Source organism: Trachemys scripta, chromosome 5, assembly GCF_013100865.1.
Source record: "Trachemys scripta elegans isolate TJP31775 chromosome 5, CAS_Tse_1.0, whole genome shotgun sequence".
NCBI classification, from domain to species: Eukaryota; Metazoa; Chordata; order Testudines; family Emydidae; genus Trachemys; species Trachemys scripta.
In genome coordinates this window covers 69,936,604-69,958,894 of record NC_048302.1, presented here as the reverse complement: position 1 = coordinate 69,958,894, position 22,291 = coordinate 69,936,604, and the positions used below count along the sequence as shown (strand labels likewise).

At 41.7% G+C, this 22,291-nt stretch overlaps 1 protein-coding gene across 1 annotated transcript in view; it reads right to left on the bottom strand.

The window, feature by feature from the left end:
* The window catches only part of GALNTL6 (polypeptide N-acetylgalactosaminyltransferase like 6), a 948,842-nt gene extending 927,977 nt beyond the window's left edge, over positions 1–20,865 (bottom strand). Inside the window, 2 exon segments of the mRNA XM_034772183.1 lie at positions 19,334–19,644; positions 20,732–20,865. Of these exon segments, the coding sequence (XP_034628074.1) occupies positions 19,334–19,486 (153 nt within the window). The 5' untranslated portion in view covers positions 19,487–19,644; positions 20,732–20,865.
* Between the last annotated feature and the right edge of the window lie 1,426 nt (positions 20,866–22,291).

The following is a 22,291-nucleotide window of genomic DNA, read 5'->3' as shown; positions in this document are numbered from 1 at the left end:
AAAAAAAAAGAGAGAGAGAGAGTTTGAAATATGCTATCTTCTCACATTTTGAATTCAGTACAACATTAAAACCTTGCAGGTCATGTTTGTATGATGTGGTTAACATAAAACTAAGAGCTTACTGCAATCAAAATAAAATATTCCTCACTGGCACTATTTCAATAATTGACCTCACCGAGGGTCATTTTAAAGCAGTTTAAATGCATCATTAATCCATGGCATTCCAAAACAGCTTTACTAATATACTTTAAGAAATTACAGTGGAGAATTAAGGTGGTGCTGAGCTGTGCACACACATTAAAAAGTCATAAAAATGATATGGAAAATAGAAATGTGAAAGAAAGAAAGAAAGTTAAACAAGACGTGACGATTTCGGAACATATTACCCAAGGGAAATATGTCCCCCATCCCTGACACTGCTTTTCCTCCTCCTCCCTGTTACTTTTATGTCTACACTGCTCCCCCTTTCTGTGTATTTCCTCTTATTTTCCTTTCACTCCCACCAGCAGCTTCCCTCTCACTTTCCAGCATCACTAAACAGAGCAGTTTAGCTCTCCCAAAGAGCAGGTCAATAAATTACAGATCGGCCTGTGTCCTGAAAGAGGTAACTAAGCTGAGAAGATCAAGTCAATTGATTTTGTTAGACCAAGCACATTAGGAGGAGAGAAGGGTGGCAGACAAGAACTTTGAAACCTTTTCTTCATGACCAAACTGGAGATAGGCTTCAAGGGAGAAATGAAAGGAAGAGTCCATGTGCAAAAAGAGTAAAGATAACTAAATGTCAGAAAGCAATGAGTAAGATTTTGTCATTGTTATTTTTAGTGAAAGTCACACACGGGTCGTGGGCAATAAACAAAAGTTCTCAGAAGCCAGTGACATATGACTAAAAATAATACTTTTACTAAAAAATAATAGGGGTGGGGAGGCTGACTGCCAGTGGGGGGTAGAACTGAGAGCTCCTGAACCACCACGGTGGCTGATAGCTCCCAGGCACCCGCTGTCCCGGTGCATGGTGCTACAGCTGAAGCAGAAAATATCACGAAGGTCTCTGAAAGTACGGAGTCCATTACCTCCATGACAAAATCTTATTCTTAGTCATGAGGGTGAATGTGAAGAGCAAACAGGTCCTCTCGGAGATGATTCAATAGCTCCATATCCTACAGAACACCAAGATCATCAGAGAGCTGATGCATTCATTAATAGCAAAGACTCACAAATGCATAGTAAAAAATCCATGATGATCCCTAAGGTAAATCATCGTATAGAGCAGTGGTGCTCAACCAGGAGTCCGAGGCCCCTGAGGGGCTGTGAGCAGGTTTCAGGGGGTCAATCAAAATAAACCAGAGAGCAGGACCCGTGTTAGACTCACTGGGGCCTGAGACAGAAGCCAAAGCCTGAGCAGGGATGAGGCTGAAGCCTGAGTAACTTAGCTTCCCGGGGCACCCGGTGGCATGAAGCCCCAGGCTGTTGCCCTACTTACTACCCGCTAACAAAAAGAACAGGAGTACTTGTGGCACCTTAGAGACTAACAAATTTATTTGAGCATAAGCTTTCGTGGGCTACAGCCCACTTGCCCTGGTTTTTAATCTACTGGATACGTAGAAAAAGAATTATTGTGGCACAGGTGGGCCATGGAGTTTTTTATAGCATGTTGGAGGAGCCTCAGAAAGAAAAAGGTTGAAAATCCCTGGTATAGAGCTACCTTTGCCAAAGGAGATGTGTATAAATAGTCTGTGGAGGAGCAGGCAACAAAAAAACGTTATGTAACACTATGTGAGCAGAAAGACCCATTGTCAAAGGGTCCCCTTGCTCTTTGCAAGCAGCTCTCACCTCACATCTGACAAACTCATTACACTAAACACATATCTGGCAGGGTATTTATCCATAAAGGATATCATGTGCAGTGTCTAAAAAATGCTTGTAATTTGTCAATGTATGGGTAATATTTAAGAAATTATGTATGTATATTGAAACCACGCTTTATGGACTTGGAATAGAAATTGGTCTCCAGAAGATAATGTGTCTGGGTGATGACCCATTCAGGCAAGGGGAAGGGTTACGCCCCTCCCTAATCAGCTGGTGAGGTAATACAAGGCTCAATTGAACAGCCTTGCTCCTTCCTAAAACTATCAATGGAAAACCATGAGAGGCACCACCAAACAATCAAAACCTCTGAGGAGGTGAAAAAGGAACATTACAAAAAACAGCATTGCCCTGGCTGTGAATAGAAACAAAAGATTGTTTTCAGTGTAACAGAGCATAGGAAAAGACACACAGTCTATTCACTGAGGAAAACCACTGGCTGAGAGGAAGTTTATTTCATGAATGTTTTGGATCCCAGTTCTTGAGAAATCAGCCAACCTTGTAAGAGACTGATTTTTGGGGGGAGGGGGAAAGAAGAGGGGGTGAAAATCTACTTTACTGGAAAGGAAAGTAACTATTGATAAGTGTAGCCCCAGGTTTTGTGATTCTGTGTTGTATTGTAATAAATTGTTTCCACCACTCACTCTTGTTTCTAGTTAAATACCCTTTCTTAAATCAACCTACTTTTGGTTGGTTGTAAGTGCTCACCTGAGTGCTATGTGGTTTACAGGAGCAATGGTTTAAGGTAAAACTTGTTAACTGGGCTACCCTGAACCTTTGGGTGCAGCCAGTGTCAGGGGTGGCTATCACAGGGGAACAATTCAAGGGGGCTCAGGGATTGGGGTGCACCTATTGTTAACCTGCAAGGCAAAGTTAGGGCTGGCATAGCCCAAAGAAAAGTGCTGGAATGGCTAAAAGCTGGTGGTGTTAGGGAGCTCACACCCAGCTACTCCAAGATTCCTCCTCACTGGAATAACATGATGACTCACAGTCCTGGGTACCCCAAGAATCATCACACATGGATAAAAAGGTAACACTGAAGAATGCCAGAAATAGGAAATAGCATTTTGGATGTTACTAAAATTAGTTTGCAAGCTCTTTGAGGGCAGGGACAATGTTTTCCCTATGCATTTGTACAGTGTCTAGCACAATGGGGCTCCATTCCTGTTGGGGCCTTTGGGCACTCAATACAATAATAAATAAGAATAGCATGGAGGACTAATAAGTATTTCTGTAGAGTCCACTCTTCTAGTGGATCAAACAAGGCTGAAACAAACGAGAGCTTCAACACACAGAGTAACAGAGGTGCCACAGGACCCTCTGTTGCTTTTTACAGATTCAGACCAACACGGTTACCCCTCTGATACTTAACACACAGAATCCTATTCTGTTTTCAATTCAATAAGACTTTACTGGTATGAATAGAGTGGAAGAAAACCACAGGCCCATCAGCTACATTTCCAAAGGCAGGTATAATGCACTCAGAATAGGACTATACACTCTGTTTGGGTTCTGCTCCCCCCCCACATGTTCATTTGTCATTGCTGACCACTGCTGATTTAGCGCCAGGTTGCTATGTAGCACAGTGACATCTGCGCCATCTCTCTCTGCGAGGACCAGACAGTTTTTCCTCATCACTTTTGGATGAGATGTCCTAAGGTTCCAGATCATTTGAGGAAATATTTGGCTCACTTCCTCATATCTGAGATATTGGAACAGAAAGTGTCTGTCTATCTTAATGTGTCCTCTGTTACACTGGCCATGCAGTCACACCTCTCTGGGTTTAGACTGTGCTTTGTACATCCTCATTTCCACCTCTAGTTTCTGGTCACTGATTTGGTGAGAATCTGTCTTAGTTTTGCATATTTCATTGTAATGAAGTGGTCTCCTAGTATGATAGCTCTGTGCAGGGATCTGTAGCAGGCCAGCTTGCTGCTGTTTATGATTTATCCCTCCCAGTAATTTATCTATTGGTGGCTTAGGTGTTGGCCTAACACTTTGAGCATCTTTCGGTTTTGATTGTTTGCTCTGCTGGTCATGAGTTTGCATTTGCTGAGCCCAGAGGGTGATGACAAATAACCGGATTGTGTTTTCATTTGGATATAGCTTTTGATCCTCAAGTGTTTTGTGGTGAAGAGAGTGTTTGCTGCTTTGGTTGAGGTGATACCAGAGGCTGAATATTCTTTTCTTCTTTGATTAGCATGGGGCATCAGCCCCATCATGCTCTGCAGCTGTTGTAGCTGGAGTTCCTGTACACCTGCAGTGTTTGCAGAACTGCAGTTGTTGGGTTATTATTGGGGTTTTATCCTAGTTAGTGCAAGCTATTGTTAGAGTTAGATCCAGATTTCACTCTCATATAATAGAATTGGCTGGATTATGCTGATGAATGTTTTGGCAGTACTTTTATTGGGGGCTCTCTCTCTTTATGGGCCTTCTATGCCATAAGGAAGATTCTAAAGCTTTTTCTTTTTGGACTTTGATAAACCAAGAAGGAAAATAAGATTTGACCATTATAGGATGGAGCTTCTTGACATACTTAGAGAAAATTTCCTACCACTCAACATCTGTTGGCAAAATGTATCTGACAGTTTCAATTATTTTTTCAGGATGCCCTTACTGTTGTTGGGGGATCTACTATGCTGAACAAACTAATTCTGTATGCAACACAAGTTAAAAAAGTTAAAAAAAATATTAGGTATTTTGCTGTGATGCTTTCATACATCAATTTTGTGTGGGTTTCAGGTAATTCTTGTAACTATCCCAACTCCTTTTTATATCCCTTTCCTTGTTGTGCTTTGTGACCATTATTTTAATAGAGCACTCTTGACTTTACTTAATGTCAAAAGTTCTAGATTTACATTTTTATATTGATGTTATAATTGTAAAATTTGATCAGCAATTTGATTGTCACTTTAGTTTATATTGAAGCATTCTGGATAAACAACATCCATTCAAGCTTGTCATTCATTTTGTGTACATATCAAAGACAACTTAAAATGTGGTCATTTATCAGAGCCTGTAAGATAGCAATATACTTCTTGTAATGTGGCATTAATGTGTGTTCTTCATGCACGCTCCATGCAAATGTGTCACAATCACTCCTTAGAAAAGCAATCTAAAAAGTTCCAAGATCTAAGGAACCAAATATAATAATTTTCACAGCACTCAAATGAGAAATCCAAACAATAATTAATACCTTGAAATGTATTTCTTTTTAGAGAGAGAGTGTGGTATGCTTAGAAACTGAATAGGGGAGATCTTTCCCCATTACATGACCATTGTGTGTTTGTTTAACCTTTCTTGGAAATCTTTAGTACACGTTTAAATTGCCATAAAAATGGTTAATAAAATCAACAAGTGTGTTAAGCTGTAACTTTAAGAACTATCCTGAGCTGGAAGACAATGTAAAGTAGCTGAGTCACAGCTGGAGCCCCAGGAAAAAAACCCTTCTGAGGCATTCATAGGTGCAGATTGCATTCACCTCTCTGGCTGACTAGTTTTCCTATCTGATCCGTGAGCTGAGATAGTTTCAGGGTATGGTGGCAGGACTGTGCAAAAGGTAAAGCTTTTCTGTGCAAGAGACAGCTTTTTGTGGGGTCACTACCAGACTGTGGAACAAACTCCTCCAGGAACTAAGGACCATAACAAACCTTCCGGTTGCATGGTGCACTTTGACCTTGTCTTCTTTAATAGAAACACAAAATAGCAGTACACACACACACACACACACCAGTGCTTCATTTGTGCCATGGCTTGCTGGGGCTGACCCCAGACACCTCTAGGCTTGGCATTTCAAAGACCTCTGGGCTCCCGGTCAGCAGCTGCCACTCTCTGGCTTCCAGCAGCAGTGCAGAAGTAAGGGTAACAATGCACCATACCACGCCACCTACCTGTGGCTGTTGCTGGCAGAGGCATTGCCTTCAAAGCTGAGCACCCAGCCAGCAGCCGCCATTCTCCAGCCATCTACCTTGAGCCTTGACACCTCTTTCATTACAAATTAAGCACTGACACACACATATTTAAACAACCACTACCAAAACCAAACACTGAACACAATTTTCTCCTTAGGGAGAGGTTGAGAGAACCACACAACAGATGTTAGTCACACCACCTAGTGGAGGGTGCTGGGATCGTCCACTGATGAGAGGAGTGTAAAAACATTTAGAATAGAATACCCTCATCTCATCCATCCCACCCCTTCTTGGGAGATTAGCACTGCTGACAAGGATACCTGGGCAGTGTCTGCACTCCCCAGCCACACTGTCATTAGATCCAAAGCTGGTATACAAGGAGTTGGAAATGCTCCTTGCTTCTTCCCTACCTTGTGTAACCAGTCAGGGGCCTGTCACAATCTGGCTATAAGGTTTAAGTACACATGCTATCGCTAACCACCTGTTTTCATACTCTTATTTCTCAAAATAAACTCTTATAATGCTCTTTTGTGGGGTGGGGAAGGAGGAGGAATGGGTCATACAAACAGATTAACCCATCTTATTTTAAATAGAGCTGTGAAACCTACGATAAATTCCTACAGTAGTTTCCTGTTCTGTCCTAAACTTTTGTGCGGTGTTGACATAGGTTGTTAAATGGTCACTATGTTTTAGCCCAGAACTGGATGTTTTTCAGTGGTGGATGAAGTAATGTGTGAACTGCATGGGCCAGATTCTTTGGTCCACTAAAACTAATTTGCACTGCATAAGCAGTATGAAGGGGCCTTAAATTCAGCCAAAGACGGCTAATGGGGAACCTATATATGGGAACTCCCTGCTGCTATAAATCTGGTAGAGGTGGCTCTACTATCCTGTATGAGAGCTAGTCATTCCTTCCCAGTGTAATGATAAGGGGAGAGCATGTTGGAGACATTCCAGAAACATGGTGTGCGGAGGAGAGGAAGGGGAGGGAGCGTTGCAGGAGAAAGTTCTACTCTGCCCAGTTCTCCACTGGTATAAAGTCCTATGAGGAACCTTACACCAGTTGCATAAGTTTGGGCTGCCCACATACATCCCTAACTTGCACTGGGACCAGGTAGCTCAGATTCAGGGAGTTGCAAACAACTCTTGGACAGCGTGGACAATCAAGGGCCTATATATCTTGTATATTAGTTCAAGCTTATAGACCATTTGGAATCCTTCAGTGGGAAAGGCATTATGGAAATGTAAGTTCATAATTCGTATAGAACCAGTTTGTACAGTTCACTTTATATTTCTTTTTCACACAGTGCAATTGTAGAGGGCTTGGCAGCTAACATGATTGTCAAATCAGATATTTGTCATTGGAGAAATCAGGAGGTCAGGTCAGTGGTTGAGAAACTAGATATGAATAAGTTTGGAGTCCATTATCTAATCCATTAATTCAGTATTTTTAATAAGAGTAAGAAAAAACTCAATTTAAGATCTGTGGATGCCATGTTAGAGAACTTATGAATGAGAAAGACAGACAATTCTCAGTTAAATTCCTACCTACGCTAAGTTTGCCTCCTGCCCCCTCCTAATATGGTATAGCTACATCTGTTGAGCAAGCTTTCTCCTCCCCTTCAAAATACTATTCTATAAGTAATGCTTGACAAGCTGTACAAATGTCCCCAGAAGAAAGTTCATTCCCTCCTCCATAATTGCAGAACTATTTTGAGGAAGGTTCCAGCAGTAGAACCTTCTCCAAAAAATGGCAGCACAAGGTCCTGTACATCATGTCTAGCAAGCCATGAATTATAAGAGACTTGGGCTTGCCAGTACACCATGTACTCTGAGGTATCTCTATTAAAACATTTTCAGACCGGAGTTGGTATAATAGGCTGAGATCATGTCAACTAAAGACAAGGGAAAGAGTTTACTGGACTGGTTCCATCTGCCCCTCTCCTGCATTGCCCCCTGCCCAAAAAAAAGCTTTCCATTAATTTTGAGAGACGGGCAAAGATGTATGCTGCATCTTATTTTAGTCAGCCTAGTCTGCTTCACCTGACTGGCTGAGGGTCAGGTAGGGTAGGTGTGGGAATCTTAATTAAGAATTTCCCAAGTTGCTTTGTGATTAAATGATCAACCTTCAAATTCACATGTTTCTGCAATGTGTTTTACCTTGTTTAATGTGACCATTCAAACATGCCCCTCTCCTAGGCCCCAATCGAGCAAAGCATTTAAAGGTGTGCTTAACTTTATGAAGATAGAGTTATATCACTGAAGTCAATACAGGCCTAAGTGTTTGGCTGGATCAGGGCCATAAATGTATCTATTTTTTGACATGTTTAATATAGCTGAGCTGTTCTTCTTCTAACTTATGTCCCGATTCTGTACCGTGCTCCCTGTGGACAGACACCTGAGCCCACAATAGCTCACTGACTTCAATGGATCTCTGTACGGATGCAGGGGTCCACCTGCTCTGAGTTCAGTGCAGGATCAGGGCCTTAGATTCCTCATAGGGGAAATGTTTTGGATTATTTTTAGATTTTTTTCCTAGAAAAAATTATCAAGAATTAATTAATCTAAAATAGACAGGGGGAAAATGTTAACAGGGGTTGTATAATAAACATAGATAAAATTAAAATTGGGCTGAAGTTTAGATATAGAAAATAGTCATTTCATCTTCAAAATTATACCCTTTTGGGTAATATCCCTGCAAATAGATAGGTACCAAATTAGCCACAGGAGTACTTCCTCTGGTATACTGAATTAAACATAAAATTATTGTTAGGTGCCAAAAGTAAAAGTAATAAAAGTTCCATCATTTTAAAATGAGACTTTTTAAGATCACACCAAGATGTACAGGCACGCAAAAGTAGATATAACACATTTTACTCCTTTAACTGCATTTTTAACTATTTATACTGCAGGTGAAATTCACCCATGTACAGACAGCCAGTAGACAGCACTTTATAGCATTTAAGCTCTGCATTGTGACTGCCAGGCAGGCTAGGAGTCACTGGATCTGCATTTATACACTTTCAAGGTTCATCTGCATTAACATTCTCTCTCTCACTCACTATCAAGATACTGACTCCTGACTCCAATCAGTCCATGATGCCAACTTCCACTACCCATTCGTTAAATTATCAAACAAGCACCTTTGTGCTTTCTCCAATGATACCTCGCAGGCTGGGGCGCAGCTCCCCATAAACATTGCCAAAACTACCTAATTATCCTGCTTCAAAACTTTCCTTTGCCATGATGCCTGCAAAAACCTGACAATGGTTAGGCCACTGGTACACTGAGATCACAGCCTATCATGTGGACCAATATTGTCTCATTGTTTCCTTGTATTTCCCCATCTGTTTCCATCTTTTATCTCTTGTCTTATACTTACAGTAAATTGTAAGCGCTTCGGGGCAGGAACTGTCTTTTTGTTCTGTATTTGTACAGTGTCGAGCACAATGACTGGAGGTCCTAGGTGCTTTGATACTACAAATCAATAAATAATAATTTTGAAGGGATGTTCCATACGAAAAAGGCTAAAAGTTTTTAATATGCAAATAGCTGAATATTCTATCACACTTCGAGGGGAAAAACTATTATTTCATTAACAGACAATCAACACTTCTCTTAGTAGGCCACAGGGTCAAAGAACATCAAAAGTTACTCCATTCTCTATAGGGCCCCTTGCAGGTCAGTAGACGGAGAAAATGAATTGCTAAATAGTAGTGGAATGTGCTATCCAGCTTCCACTATACCAGTAGTAAAAAGGAATATAAGATGGCTCTTTTGAGATGTTTGCTATGGGCCACCAAAAAAAATTAAAAAATAAAAAATAAAAAATAGGGCATAAAATGTTTTTTTCATTCAACTTACTGGTTCCCTGTGATGCAGGCAAGACTACTTTGGAAAAACTCTGTAAAGCTTGTTCCTGTTTTCACTTGTGGCTTACAATAGTATCTCATATTAGAATATAAACAACAAATCCAAGCACAGTAGCAAATAGATTACTGCAAACATTCTGGACATTTGGGGAAATCCTCACTAATTTTTCTACAAATTTGTGAAAAACCATCCCAGCATATTTTTCCAAACGCCCTGTAGTTTTCTATTTTCCCTGGCTATTGCTGAGTTCTCAACAGCTGCCACATTTGCCTGTACAGCTCCTGAGTTATCATTATCTCACCTGGAGCTTTACAAAATACTTGGGGATAAAAAGTGGCTAGAGAAAGGGGAAGCCTAGACTTATCTAAATGTAACTAAAGGTGTGACTTAAAACTGTATGTGCATACTCTTACATTGCTTATATCCTATATCTTAGAAAGAAAGGACAAACTAGAGAGGAAGACTATTCGTGTTGGACTTCAGAGAGACAGACTCACTTCTTTGCTCTGCCACAGAGTTCCTGTGTGCCCTTGGGCAAGTCAATTAGCCTATGCCTCAGTTGTGCATCTGAGAAGTTGGGACAGTAGTAATTCTCTATCTCACAGAGGTGTTGTGAGCATAAATACCCTAAAGTGATTGTGATGTGCTCAGATACTATGATGATGGGGATTATATAAGTACCATAGACAGACATATCAGTTCAGCCTGCCCAAGCTAAACTGATATAATCAATTTGAAACCAACCTAAGTATGTCCAGCCTGATCTCTGTATACATTATCTATAGTTGTACCAGGCCATATTAACAACATTCAGTAGAAAGGAGAAGACTGGCAGTCTCTTCTTTAAGTTTCTAGTAGAAAAAGGAAAAGCAGTTCCTAGCAGGCGAAGAGCAAATGGCTCTTCTCCTGCTAGGAGAAGATATGTAACCTAGGAGAATAAGACTGAATGGATTGATGTCTGTGGGCTCAGCTGATGTTAAGTGACAAGTTCTTTATAGATTGGAATCCATCCTGAGGAAGGTATGCCTTGGCACTGATCGAGTCCAATGTTGCCCCAACAAAATCTACAGTCTGTCTATAATCTAAAATGGACTTTTTATGCAAAAAATTTTATGCAGATTCCCAGTGAACTCAGAAGATTGACCAAAGTTGAGGTTGCTGTCAGTTCCTTTTGATGAGATCGCCCCCTCAGTAATCAGTCATTAGAAATGAGCTGCCTCGACTGAAACTACTTTTGTAAATATCCTTGGCATAGTTGCAGGGCTGAAGGAAAGCGTGTATATTGATAATGGTATGGACATACAGTGAACCTTAGGCATCTTCTGTGGGAGGAATGGATGTCTATATAGAAGTAGGCATCTTCCATACAGAAAGCTGTGAATCAGTAGTATTTGTTCAGTAAGGGAATTACTGAAACTGAACCTTAGTCTGCAGATACAATCATGGAGCTGTCTGAGATCCAAGATGAGACTCCATCCTACCTTCTTTTTGGGGATGAGGAAATATTTTGAGTAAAAATTCCTTTCCCCAGTATTACAACAGTACTGCCTCTATTGCTCACAGATGAAGCAGAGCATCTAGTTCTTGACTGTGCATCCTTTGGCAAGAGGGGTCCCTGAAGAGGAACAGGGAAAGGAACTCTATAGTGTAGGCAGTATGAATCATGTCAAGAACCCATTTGACTGTTGTTATCTGACAAGCTTGGAAGAAAAGAGACAGATGGCTACCAAAACTGGGTATCATAAGTTTGGGTAGATGGACATTGTATCTGGAGTGGTTCACAGCTCTCGGAAGTCCAAAAGTGTTTCTTAGTGGCAGGTTAGGGTTGGAAGGACGAAGAAGGGGAAATGTGTTTACTACAACCTCTGTCATTTCCCTGGTGATTCATAACCCCTTTATCATTAAAGCATTGAGGTGCCAGTCATTGCTTATATGGTTCTGGCCTGTGGAATTTCCTCCTTGGTGTTGGAGTATAGATCCCTAGTGAGTAGAGGGTTGCCCTTGAGTCTTTCAATAAGTGTAATGAATCAGTTGTCTTCCCACTGAATAAATTGTTCCCTTCACAAACAAATCCTCCACAGTAGGTTGGACTTCCCTGGAAAATCCTGAGGACTAAAGCCACAATGTCCTACTCATGACAATAGCTGTTGCCATCAAACAGGAGGCTGTGTCTGCTGCATTGACTGAGGCTTGAAGAGATGGCAGGTTGCCTTCCTCAATGGCAGCTTGGAACTGTGCTCTGTCCTCCTGCAGGACCTTATTAATTATTCCAAGTTTGCAGAATTTACTAACAAAGTTGTATTTAGATATTAATGCCCCTGACAGAATGTTATGTGGAACTATAGGTTGGGTGAAGTAAAAGCTTTCCTCATGAACAGGTCCAAGCCTTCAGCTCCCTTATTGGAAGGGATGGATTTGGACTGATATTGCCGGTTTCTTTCAGAGACTGCTTGGCCTACTAAGGAGTTCAGAGCAGAGTGTGTAAATAAAAATTCTGCTCCCTTGGCTGGTACAAAGTATTTATTTTCTGTCCTCTTTGGAGTGGGACTACATATGGCTGGAGTATGCCAGTCCACCCTGCCAGATTCTGAAATAGCTTCATTAACAGGCAGTGCCTTGCTAGGTCCCAAGTGCTACAGAATGTCGAGGAGTTTGAGATGTCTCCTGTATTTCCTCCAGGGTAATGAGGAGCATGTCAATGACCAACCTTAATAAGTCTTGGAATTGCCCGTAATCAGGTGGAGAAAGTGAGGCCAGCACAACCGCCTTATCGGGGGATGATGATGATGATAACCCCATCGGTTCCGATTCATCTTCCTCTTCCATTAGTTCCTCAGCAGGTTCAGATTCCTCTCTCTAAGGAGAGGACTATTGTGATTTCCAGTAGGTTGTTCTGACACAGGACAGCATATGTATAGGTCACATGGTCCTCACTACAGCCATTAAGAAGAGTCAAATGGTGGTTGAGGTAGCCCCCATAGAATAGATCCCACACCATTGGTCCCAACATGTGTGCATTGTATTATAAGAATGGAAAGGAGTCCAAGAGAGAATCTAAATCTTATATCTGGACTAACCTCCAGACTCCTCCTTACTGGAGGCAGTGATGATCTCTTGCCCATGTTCGATGCACCTGAGGAGGAAAAGATAGATCCCAATTCCATGGGTGGCATTATTGGAACCACGGAACTTGTGAGATCCGGGAGCAACTCTCTCTTTTGTGCCATGCTCCTGGTACAGTAGTATCGATCCTTGTGAGGATCGGATGGGAGATGCTACATCCTGGAGGATGACAATATCCTCATTGGTACTGTATCTCACTGCAGGTGTGTGGTGGCAAGGAGGACTCCTGTCTCTCTGTCATGCAGAGTCGGCATTGTAAGAACTTTCAGCGCCAACAAATCCTTATTACAGTGTGACTATGCAATAGTTGATGAAAGAGAAGTATCAAGCTCCTCCCCCTTCAATACCATGGATGATTCCATTCCAGCAGTCTCAAATTACTCTTGCTCTTTAGAGCCAGGAGATTGGTACTGTGTCTGTTTTGAGTACCTGAGCTTCCTTTTACCAAGGACACAGAATCTCACCCAACTTTGATGGCATTGAAAAAGGGGTCATATCTTCTTGAAAGTGGACCTGGAGGAGGATTTCTTTAATCGTTCAGGAGTGTGTTTTCTACCCTCCTAAAGTTCCTGTGTGAAAGAGAGTCTTTAGGTCTACTCCTCTCGGACCTGGAATCTCAGTGCCTCCACCCGCTGTATGACCCAGGTCAAACTGGGGCCTCAGAGCACGATCCATAAGAGATCTTCAAAGTCTACACTCATGGACTTGTTGAGTTCTGCTGTGGAAGGATCAGCAAACGCTGCACTTCAAGAGGATGTGAGTTTCCCCAAGATAGTAAGAGGTACTTCAGATGGTTGCTGACAGGGAAGGCCTGGGCACAGGAGAAACAGTTCTTGAATCCCAGGCATTCGGGTCACCTTGTTCAGAAGGGGGTGGGGGGGAAACCAGAGGGAACACCCAATCCCTAAACTTATGCAAATTAAGTACAAAGAAATAGCTAAAGCTATCTAAAAGTATTAAAGGAACTTTTTTACAATTTTAACTGTAAATAAGCTGAAGAAAGTATCAAGTGCTGCAGACACTGAATGGTTCCATCTCAGACCATGGGCAGCAGAATGGAACTGGAGAGTCAGTTGGTCTGCATCACCCCTTATGTCCTTGGTTCGGAGCAGTAGGGCGCAGGCATTACTAACAAAAATCTTCCAATCTCAGGCACATGAGCACACACAATGGAATACACAAAGATCATCACTTGAAGGTGCAGTTTTAATTTACCATGTTACCCTTCTCCGCCCCACCTCTCCCTCCCTCCGCCCCCCAAAAAACCCACAACCAACAATAAAAAATAACAGTAATTTTAAACACGTATCTATCTTTGGGATACCTTGACTATGAAAGGCATTACAGGAAAGTCTATCCCATGGAATCCTTTTTCCTACATTAAAGAATAGTTTAATAAATAGAATAGAATAAAGATGGATAAAACTTTATTACAGGTTCATAAAACTGTGTTACAAAGATACCATTTGTGACAGGTTGTCCCCCACTGACGGTGTGCCACCTGATGTACTGGAGTCCCACTAAGCCCTCCCATTCCACCAGCTTGGGCTCTTTCACCCTGTGCTTTGCCAGGCCCTCAAGCCTCCTCTAGCACACAAACAAAGTAGGGACACGCCCATCTGCAGAAAGACATTGAAATCAGCTCTGCATGGGAAGAATCAACTAGGGGATTGCCCAGCACTCAAGTGCACTCCCCCTCTGGGGTGCAAACCCAAAATTGTATTGTCTTGCGCTGCACAGAAAACTGTACACCATAAGCTCATGAAATTTGCTCCCTCCCTTGAAGATATACACAGCTTTTTGCCTCCAGTTATTTCACAAACTGGTTTAGAGAGAACAAAAAAAAATGTATTAACTACAAAGGAAAGATTCTCAGTGATTATAGGGGATACCAAACAGATCAAAGCAGATTATCTTAGTAAATAAAAACCGCAAACTGAGCTTAACACACTAGATAGGTAAGTTATAAATTAGCAAATTCTCACCCTAAGTGCTAAACAGGCTGGCAGATTCTTAAGGCACAAATTGCCTTGGGTTTCCCAGGTTTTCATACATAGGCTAAAGATCCTTCTAGTCTGGGACCATCACTTCCCACAGTTCAGTCCTCACTCCTCAGATGTTTCCAGGTGTGTTGTTGCAAAGAGAGTGAGGTACCCTCATGAAGTCATTGTCCTCCTTTTATATCTTCTTCACACTTGCTGGAAAGCTCTTTTGCTGTGACCTGGGTCAAACAGTTCCCATTGTTTAGTGCTATCTCTGAGCGGTCTCTATTGTACACAGTTCCTGAGGTAATCCTTGTGCTTGTGTGCATTTCCTCAATAAGCCATTAACATTGTATGGCCTTTTTAACTGTTGTACCTGACCATCTTCTTGTGGGTGTTTTCAACCTCACAACATGTTTCAGTAACACATACGTAGCCAAACTTCATAACTTCACATACAACAATAAACACATACAATCCAACGATTTATTAATGTATACCAGATCAAGACTTCTAGAATGATACCTCACAAGCTATACTTTCTATAAAACATACACTAATTACATGGCAGTGGTGAATACTGGGTGTCACACTATCCAAATTAACTAGCTCTGTATTAGCACTATATCATAGTGGCTACAGGAGTAAGCAACAACCAGCACTCCAATAAGAGAAAATGAGAAGTGAAATTAAAAGAGTGAATCAGAGTAATTTAATATCCAAACTCCTTTCCTTAGGCAGGTGACAAGAAAAGATCAGACAAGATATTTAAAATCATGTATATGAATATTTCGGTGATAAAACAATATGAAGGGACAGAATGAATGAGTTACAGTAAAGTAAAGCCAACTGTAAAAACTGTAAATAGAACTCAAATACACGATGATGTGTTAAGGAATTAACAAATTAACAAGGCTATTAAAAAAAGAGAGAGAGAGACAACATGGTCTATTAAATGTATCTTGTTTCCATGGAATAAAAAGGAAGACTGATTTATAGAGAGTAAAAGAGAAATTCAATTTTATTTTTGAGATTCATATTTAGGGTTTCTTAACTGCCATTTAATTGTTAAACAGGATTTTTAGAGGGGATTTAATACTCTTTCCTGTCATTTCAGAACCCTTGGTCTGTGCCACTGTGCCTTTGGAGTCTTTGTTTAAATCCTGTACTTGTGATGATAATTGCTCAATGTGTGTTTACCAGCAAAGTGATAAATCTACCAAAATGTAAATAATCACTTCAGAAAACTACAAGAGACCAGAGAAATAAAACTGTATGAAACACTCAAGGATTAGTACTGCATATAAAATTAATGCACAATGACTAAAGTGATGATATACTCTGAATCAGTGTTGCCAGTATCGTATTTCCAACCTGATTTTGCATTTCCCTCTCATAAGAGCAAGCTTTGGTGTTAGCAATAGCTATGCAAGACTTCCATGATACAAGACTTTCACAATGTGATCTGATTAAGTTTAAGAGTGGCCTATTGAAATTCTATTACTAATTATTATTACTAGGAACTGTAAAATCATCATTTAACTGTAACATAGTCTATCAGCTCAGGTATATAAATAGCATAGATTTTCCCCACTTGCAACCATACCATACAGTAGGGCCTCTTTCCCATATATGGATAAAAAGAGACACCTCATTAACCATGTGATCCATTTTGACTAGCTTTGTTGCCTGCTATTGTCATGATGTCAATGCTTCAGTCAGCCCACTATCACTCCTCGCACCCTATTCTGTCACTTGCAGATTCATGAGGTAATAATGGTTGACAGAACCTTCATTCAGCAAGTAAGTTGGAAGATGTCTGCTTTAAAAATTCATTGGTAATTTTTATGCAATATATAGAGTCAAAACACCATAAAACTATGCCGTTCCTCCAGTGAAGGACAGCTGATGCTTATTCCACATAATGTTAGCCAAATTTAACAAAGTAAGATATCAGCTCTAAAACTAGTACAGCCAATGTCAAAATATACTATAAAAATGTTGGACACATATTTTATTCTTGACAGCAAGAGTCACTCCTGATTCAGCCAATTGCTAACCTATTATTTTAAGGTCATAATTCCCTCTTCTTTTCCCCTCTTCCCAATCATATCCATATTATATAGTAACAGTCTAAATTTTTCCAAGTTATACATGCTTTCTCTGACATCACAACTAAAATAAATCGCAGTTAACTTTTTCGATATCCTACTTAATTAAGCTTAAAATTAACTTGCAGCATTCATACTCATTATTGATCAGTTTAGAATGTTAATGTAAAAAGACTGTAAGAAATATAGTTTCACAGCTAAACAGTTATTCTCTCTGTATAATTAATAGAAAAATGGGTCAGCAGATTGTTGACATTCTTTTACTAAATCTCTCCCCTGAGATTACATTACAATCCTCTTTTTTGCTTTATATTTTAAGTATTTAAGTTCTTTGGTTCAAAACTATTTGAATCCTTTGTTCCTTTTGTGCACCTTTGTCTATAATATAGCATACATTAAATCATGACATCAACTGGACGAGTTAAATGTATGGTAGTAACATTACTCACCTCCACCTCAACCTGCTGTTCTCATTTGTTATGACATCTTCAACAATGAACCTCACTTAGGACAATGATATTAGACTGCAGGCAATTGAACAGATCCAGATAGTTTTGTAAAGTTGAAGTCAGGGCTGAAAGTTTCATTGCCACGTTTTATTGTTTTTACCGCAGTCACGTTGCTGTTCAATGAGCATTAGAAATAAAACTTAATTTTAAAGTTGCTAAAATCTTGAGTATTAGTAAGACTCATTAGCTCTTCATACATTCCACCAGCTGATCTCTCAGAGGTGGCGAGTTCATTCTTGAAGTGTTTGTTTGTTTTAATTGTTTCCTTTTTTTGCTTATACATGTTGCTCTACTTAGGCTGTAATTTTTAAAACTAGAAAATATATCATATTTCTAGCCATAATTATTTAGAAAACAGAAACTGTTTTTGTGTGTCAGTCATTGAAAGGTGGATTTCACATAGAACACCTTACCTTCCTTAAATCACCAGCTGAAGAAGAAACTGAAAAGATTTTAAAGTGTTTTTTTTCTTGTAAACTACTGATAGCCACAAATCAATATTTTGGACTGTCTTTAGAAAAAAAAATATTTCTAGCCCCTATAATCTGAGATCCAATGTATTTTAAAAAACCTATAAAGACAAAGGATTCTTAAAATAGAGGAACTGACATTGATTTCCTATTGTTATAAAGTAGTATCTTCATTCAGAGCATTTTACAACTATACATAATAGGTATGGTTATGTGAAGAGCAAACTTTAGTAGTAGCAAAACTGATTGTTAGTGATATATGTCATTGTTCAACTGACTAGGATGACAAATACATTCAATATGTGCAAATTGTACGATCTATATGGGTGATGACCCTTGAAATTAAGAATATTAATATACTAAGATGATACATGATGCTGTCTAATAAACTCATATCAAGGCTGTGGAAATGGTAAACAAGCTAAAATATCAAATTAAACTTTTTTTTTTTTTTAAATAACCATCCTTAAAACATACCAAAGATTACACAGTGGAAACACAGCAGTGTTATGCAAAACAAGTGATTATGGAATTTAAGAGCAGATAGTGATTAAAAAGATTGCATTATAACAAACTCTCAATATATGTAATTTAATGGAAGTCTTACTGAGATTTATGAGCAATATATAAACCTAATGAGCTGAATTATATTAAGAAAAAACAGGTTATAACAACTGCTACTAATAATAACTGATGACTGAAGGACTGTAAATTTGAAATATTTAAGTGCATATTATGACATCAAACACACAGCCTGATTCTCTGTATACATTATCTATAGTTGTACCAGGCCATATTAACAACATTCAGTAGAAAGGAGACTGACAGTCTCTTCTTTAAGTTTCTAGTAGAAAAAGGAAAAGCAGTACCTAGCAGGAGAAGCGCAAATGGCAGTTAACTTGATTGGATGATGAGCAATTTTAATAGACACACTGCTGTATTTCCCTCTAGGAGGCATTACTGATTGCATGCTGGCTAGATGGAAGTTCTGATAATGTCTGCACTTTTTGTTTGCCCCTAGTGAATATTACAGACTTTGGGGGCCAAGTTTAGCCCAGATATAGCCACAGGACTGTGCCTGTCTACACCAGAGTGTGCATCTGGTCCCAGATTTTCATCATTGCATTCTGTAACTATCCATGCAAGTGTTCTTCTGAGAAACTTAAATCCATAGATTAATTTACCTTCTACAACATCCTCGTTTAAGTTTTCTTGTATGATACATGCTTTCCTTTTCTCCACATTATATTTACCATTGGGATATCAAAGACATCTTCAAACTATTAAATATCGTGTGGCATTCAAGCAATCCTCAAGTTAAAAATGACACATGAGCATCATTAAGTGCAAACTAGCTTTTTATAGCAGCCACGGATCAAGTTAAATGATGCTTTTAAATCTTAATGGTTGGTTACTTAGCAAACAAAACTATATCTCCCCCCCCACACATACACACATACACACACACACAGACATACACATCTCACTCACCTGCTGCTCTCCTGGCTCTGGGGATTTCACCAGGTGTTTATCCTTGTACAAAGACCACAGACCAATATTAGGCAGGAAAATTAAAGCCACCATGAACAACAACGTCATTTGCAAAAATCTCTTCTGTTTTCTCTTCATGGCAAATGGCAGCATATATAGAAGAAGATGAGCTATTCCTTGCTCCCAGGGCCAATTTCCTTTCCCCTCAGTCTCTCCGCGTCACTCCCAAACTGGGAGTCGGTTAGAAGAAACTTTTGTTACAAGCCTCGAGTCACCACCAATCCTCACAGTTCACAGGGGGAGTTTGTAACCTGAGGAACAAACGGAAACACAGATTCACTTAATTCCCCCACAAATGCGACTGAAATCATCGCCCATCGACTGAGGCTTTCCCGGGGAAACTGTGAAGCACATGATCGATCCACGTTAATATAAAACAGAGTAAATATGCTCGGGTACTAGACTGATCAGAAGTTATTGAGAAATTGATACGACAACAAATGGTTTGTGGGAAATTGGGTGGGAGCTGGGGGCCACGCGCGGTTAAAGCACGCAATTCCGCAACCCACTGATCAGAGTGGGACTGCCAGGGAACAATTTGCAAGCTCTTCCTTTGCGAGATGAAATGCTACCTCTGCCTCTAGCAGGAAGAGACCATCTCCCCCATCAGAACAGCTGCTTCCCACCACGGGAGAAATCCGGAGCTACAAGGTGCAGCTCCAGCTGGGACCGAAGGAGGGAACAGGAACTCCAGTTTGAAAGGCGAGCTCTAAACTCCTTGATCCAAACACACACCCCTCCAGAGACAGCCTCGGTTTCCCCTCCTCTCCCTCAAGTCTCAACTACATCAAGTGCACTTCGTGACAGAGGGAAAGAGCTCCCTTAAAGGATACAGCTGACATCATTACCAGCAAAATACCAACTAGTCTGAGACATATCCTCCTCCCTTCTAGGCACTGTCATCGTATCGCAAAGTGCATTCACCACCGCTCGGTTCCACTCCCTCCCGGACAATATTTTCACACTCTGATGCTGTTCGTGTTACCAGTCTTCTCCTGGGACTGATCAAGCAGAGACGAAAGGAAAACACCATGAGCTCACCAATTTATTACATAAAAAATGCGCAAAGATACAAAGCTCTAAGTGTGCAGGAGGGACTGGCAAGGGGGTAATCAAGGGGGATGAACAGCTCCCTCCCAGTCACCACCTCCTCCTCTAGCTCTGTCTCTCTCTCTGATGGCTTTCAGCTGAGATGTTAGCTGGTGTACAACATGTGCACGGGATCTAATCGGGGGGAGGGGGAAATCTCTCCTAGCTCCAGTTTAAACAAAGCTGGAGGAGGCGCAGGGTAAAACCATGGATCTCTGCGCTCCCGGGCTCGACCCACATCGCCCTCACCTCAACCCAACGGTTCCGGGCCACAAAGAAGGAGCTAAAGGCCAGAAGTAGCGGTTGTTTCCTGGGCTCTTTCTCGTCGCCTCCTTCATGATGAGTTCCCGGGGAGCAGCAGCTGCGAGCTGGCTTCGCCGGCGAGGAGACCGGGAGGAGGCGGGGGGGATAAGAGGGTTACTTGGCACAGAAAGCGGCTCTGCCCGTTCCCGACGTCTTATTAGTAGGAGCAATTCCAGAGCCGGCCGAGGCAGGTAAAGCGTCCGGCTCCCAGTCTGCCCCGTCCGGCTCCGCTCCTGGCCCCAGAAGCCGGGGGCGGCTGGTGCTTCTTGTCTCCCCGTGCTGGAGGCAGCAGCGGGCCCGGCAGGCCGGGCGGGTCCCGTGCAGCCCCTGGATGCTGGCGAGGCTGTTCTGTAAGGAGACTCGCGGGGCTTCCCCGCGCAGCAGCCCGAGCGTTCGCGTGGCGTTAGCTGCGGAGCCGCGCCGCCCAGGAGCCAGGGAGAATCCACCCCTCTGCGCCCCACCGGCCTCCAGGGGGCCGACATGCTGGGCTGGGGCGGCAGCCCAAGTCCCGCGGGCTACACTGCGCCCCGCATGCCCGCAGCGGGGTTGGCAGAGGGCCCCGCTGGCTCGGCCAATGCCAAAGGGGCACCGGGGAGAAGCCGAGAGGCTGTCTCGAGGGTGGCATCACAGCCTTGGGCTCTCAGGCGCCGTCCAGTAATAAAGGGGCCCGATCCATCCCTGGGGTGAGCGCAGGGACCCTGCGGGGGCCGGGCCCTAAAGCGTGGACTTTAATTTCAGTCCCCTTCTGCACCTCCCCGGAATGACCTGCGCTCGTGGTGTCAGTCACCTTCCCGGAGTATCCTCTGCCTAGCCCACCCCCGCTCGTTAGCCTGATGCTCCCCCCCCCCCGAATCGGGGGAGACCCTGCTCCTAAAGCACGTTGTCCTTGGTGTATATTTATGCCAGCCACCCAAAACGTGAGCAAACCTGCTTTGCCTACGTTGTAAGCTTTTGAAATACCACAAACCTCTAATCTGAATCAAACATTCTCGGGTTCAAGCTCTGCTTAGGAAGGAATGTGGGTAGAGACTTTTTAAATATGGCTCTGTGCATAGGGCATACAGTGTGCCAGTCTGCCCTTGGTAGGTTGACTGTTAGAAATTCCTCCCCCTAGGTGAGGAGGGTGAGTCTTTAAATTTAAATTACATGAAGAGAGGTGCCAGCTCTCTTCCCCCCTAAAGGATGTTCATAATCTCAAGGACCATGAGTTATGCCGGATTGTGCATAGGGTGAATGTTGGATTACAAGGTATGCTTGACAGGCACACAATCTGTATATTTCTGTGTAAAGAGCACTAGCTCAGTCATGTATTAAAAAGGTCACCAAGTCGTTGTTGCTCATTATTTCTATTAGCCACTGAAATATTGACAGGGTTCTCTGGAGTCTGTGGAGCACTGGAGCTATCCTGCAGCAAAACCCTATGCATACATCTGAAAATTGTGAGGTGGTATGAAATGCGTGGCAGTACATTTGTGACTAGCTGTTCTGTGCATTTCAACTTGAAGA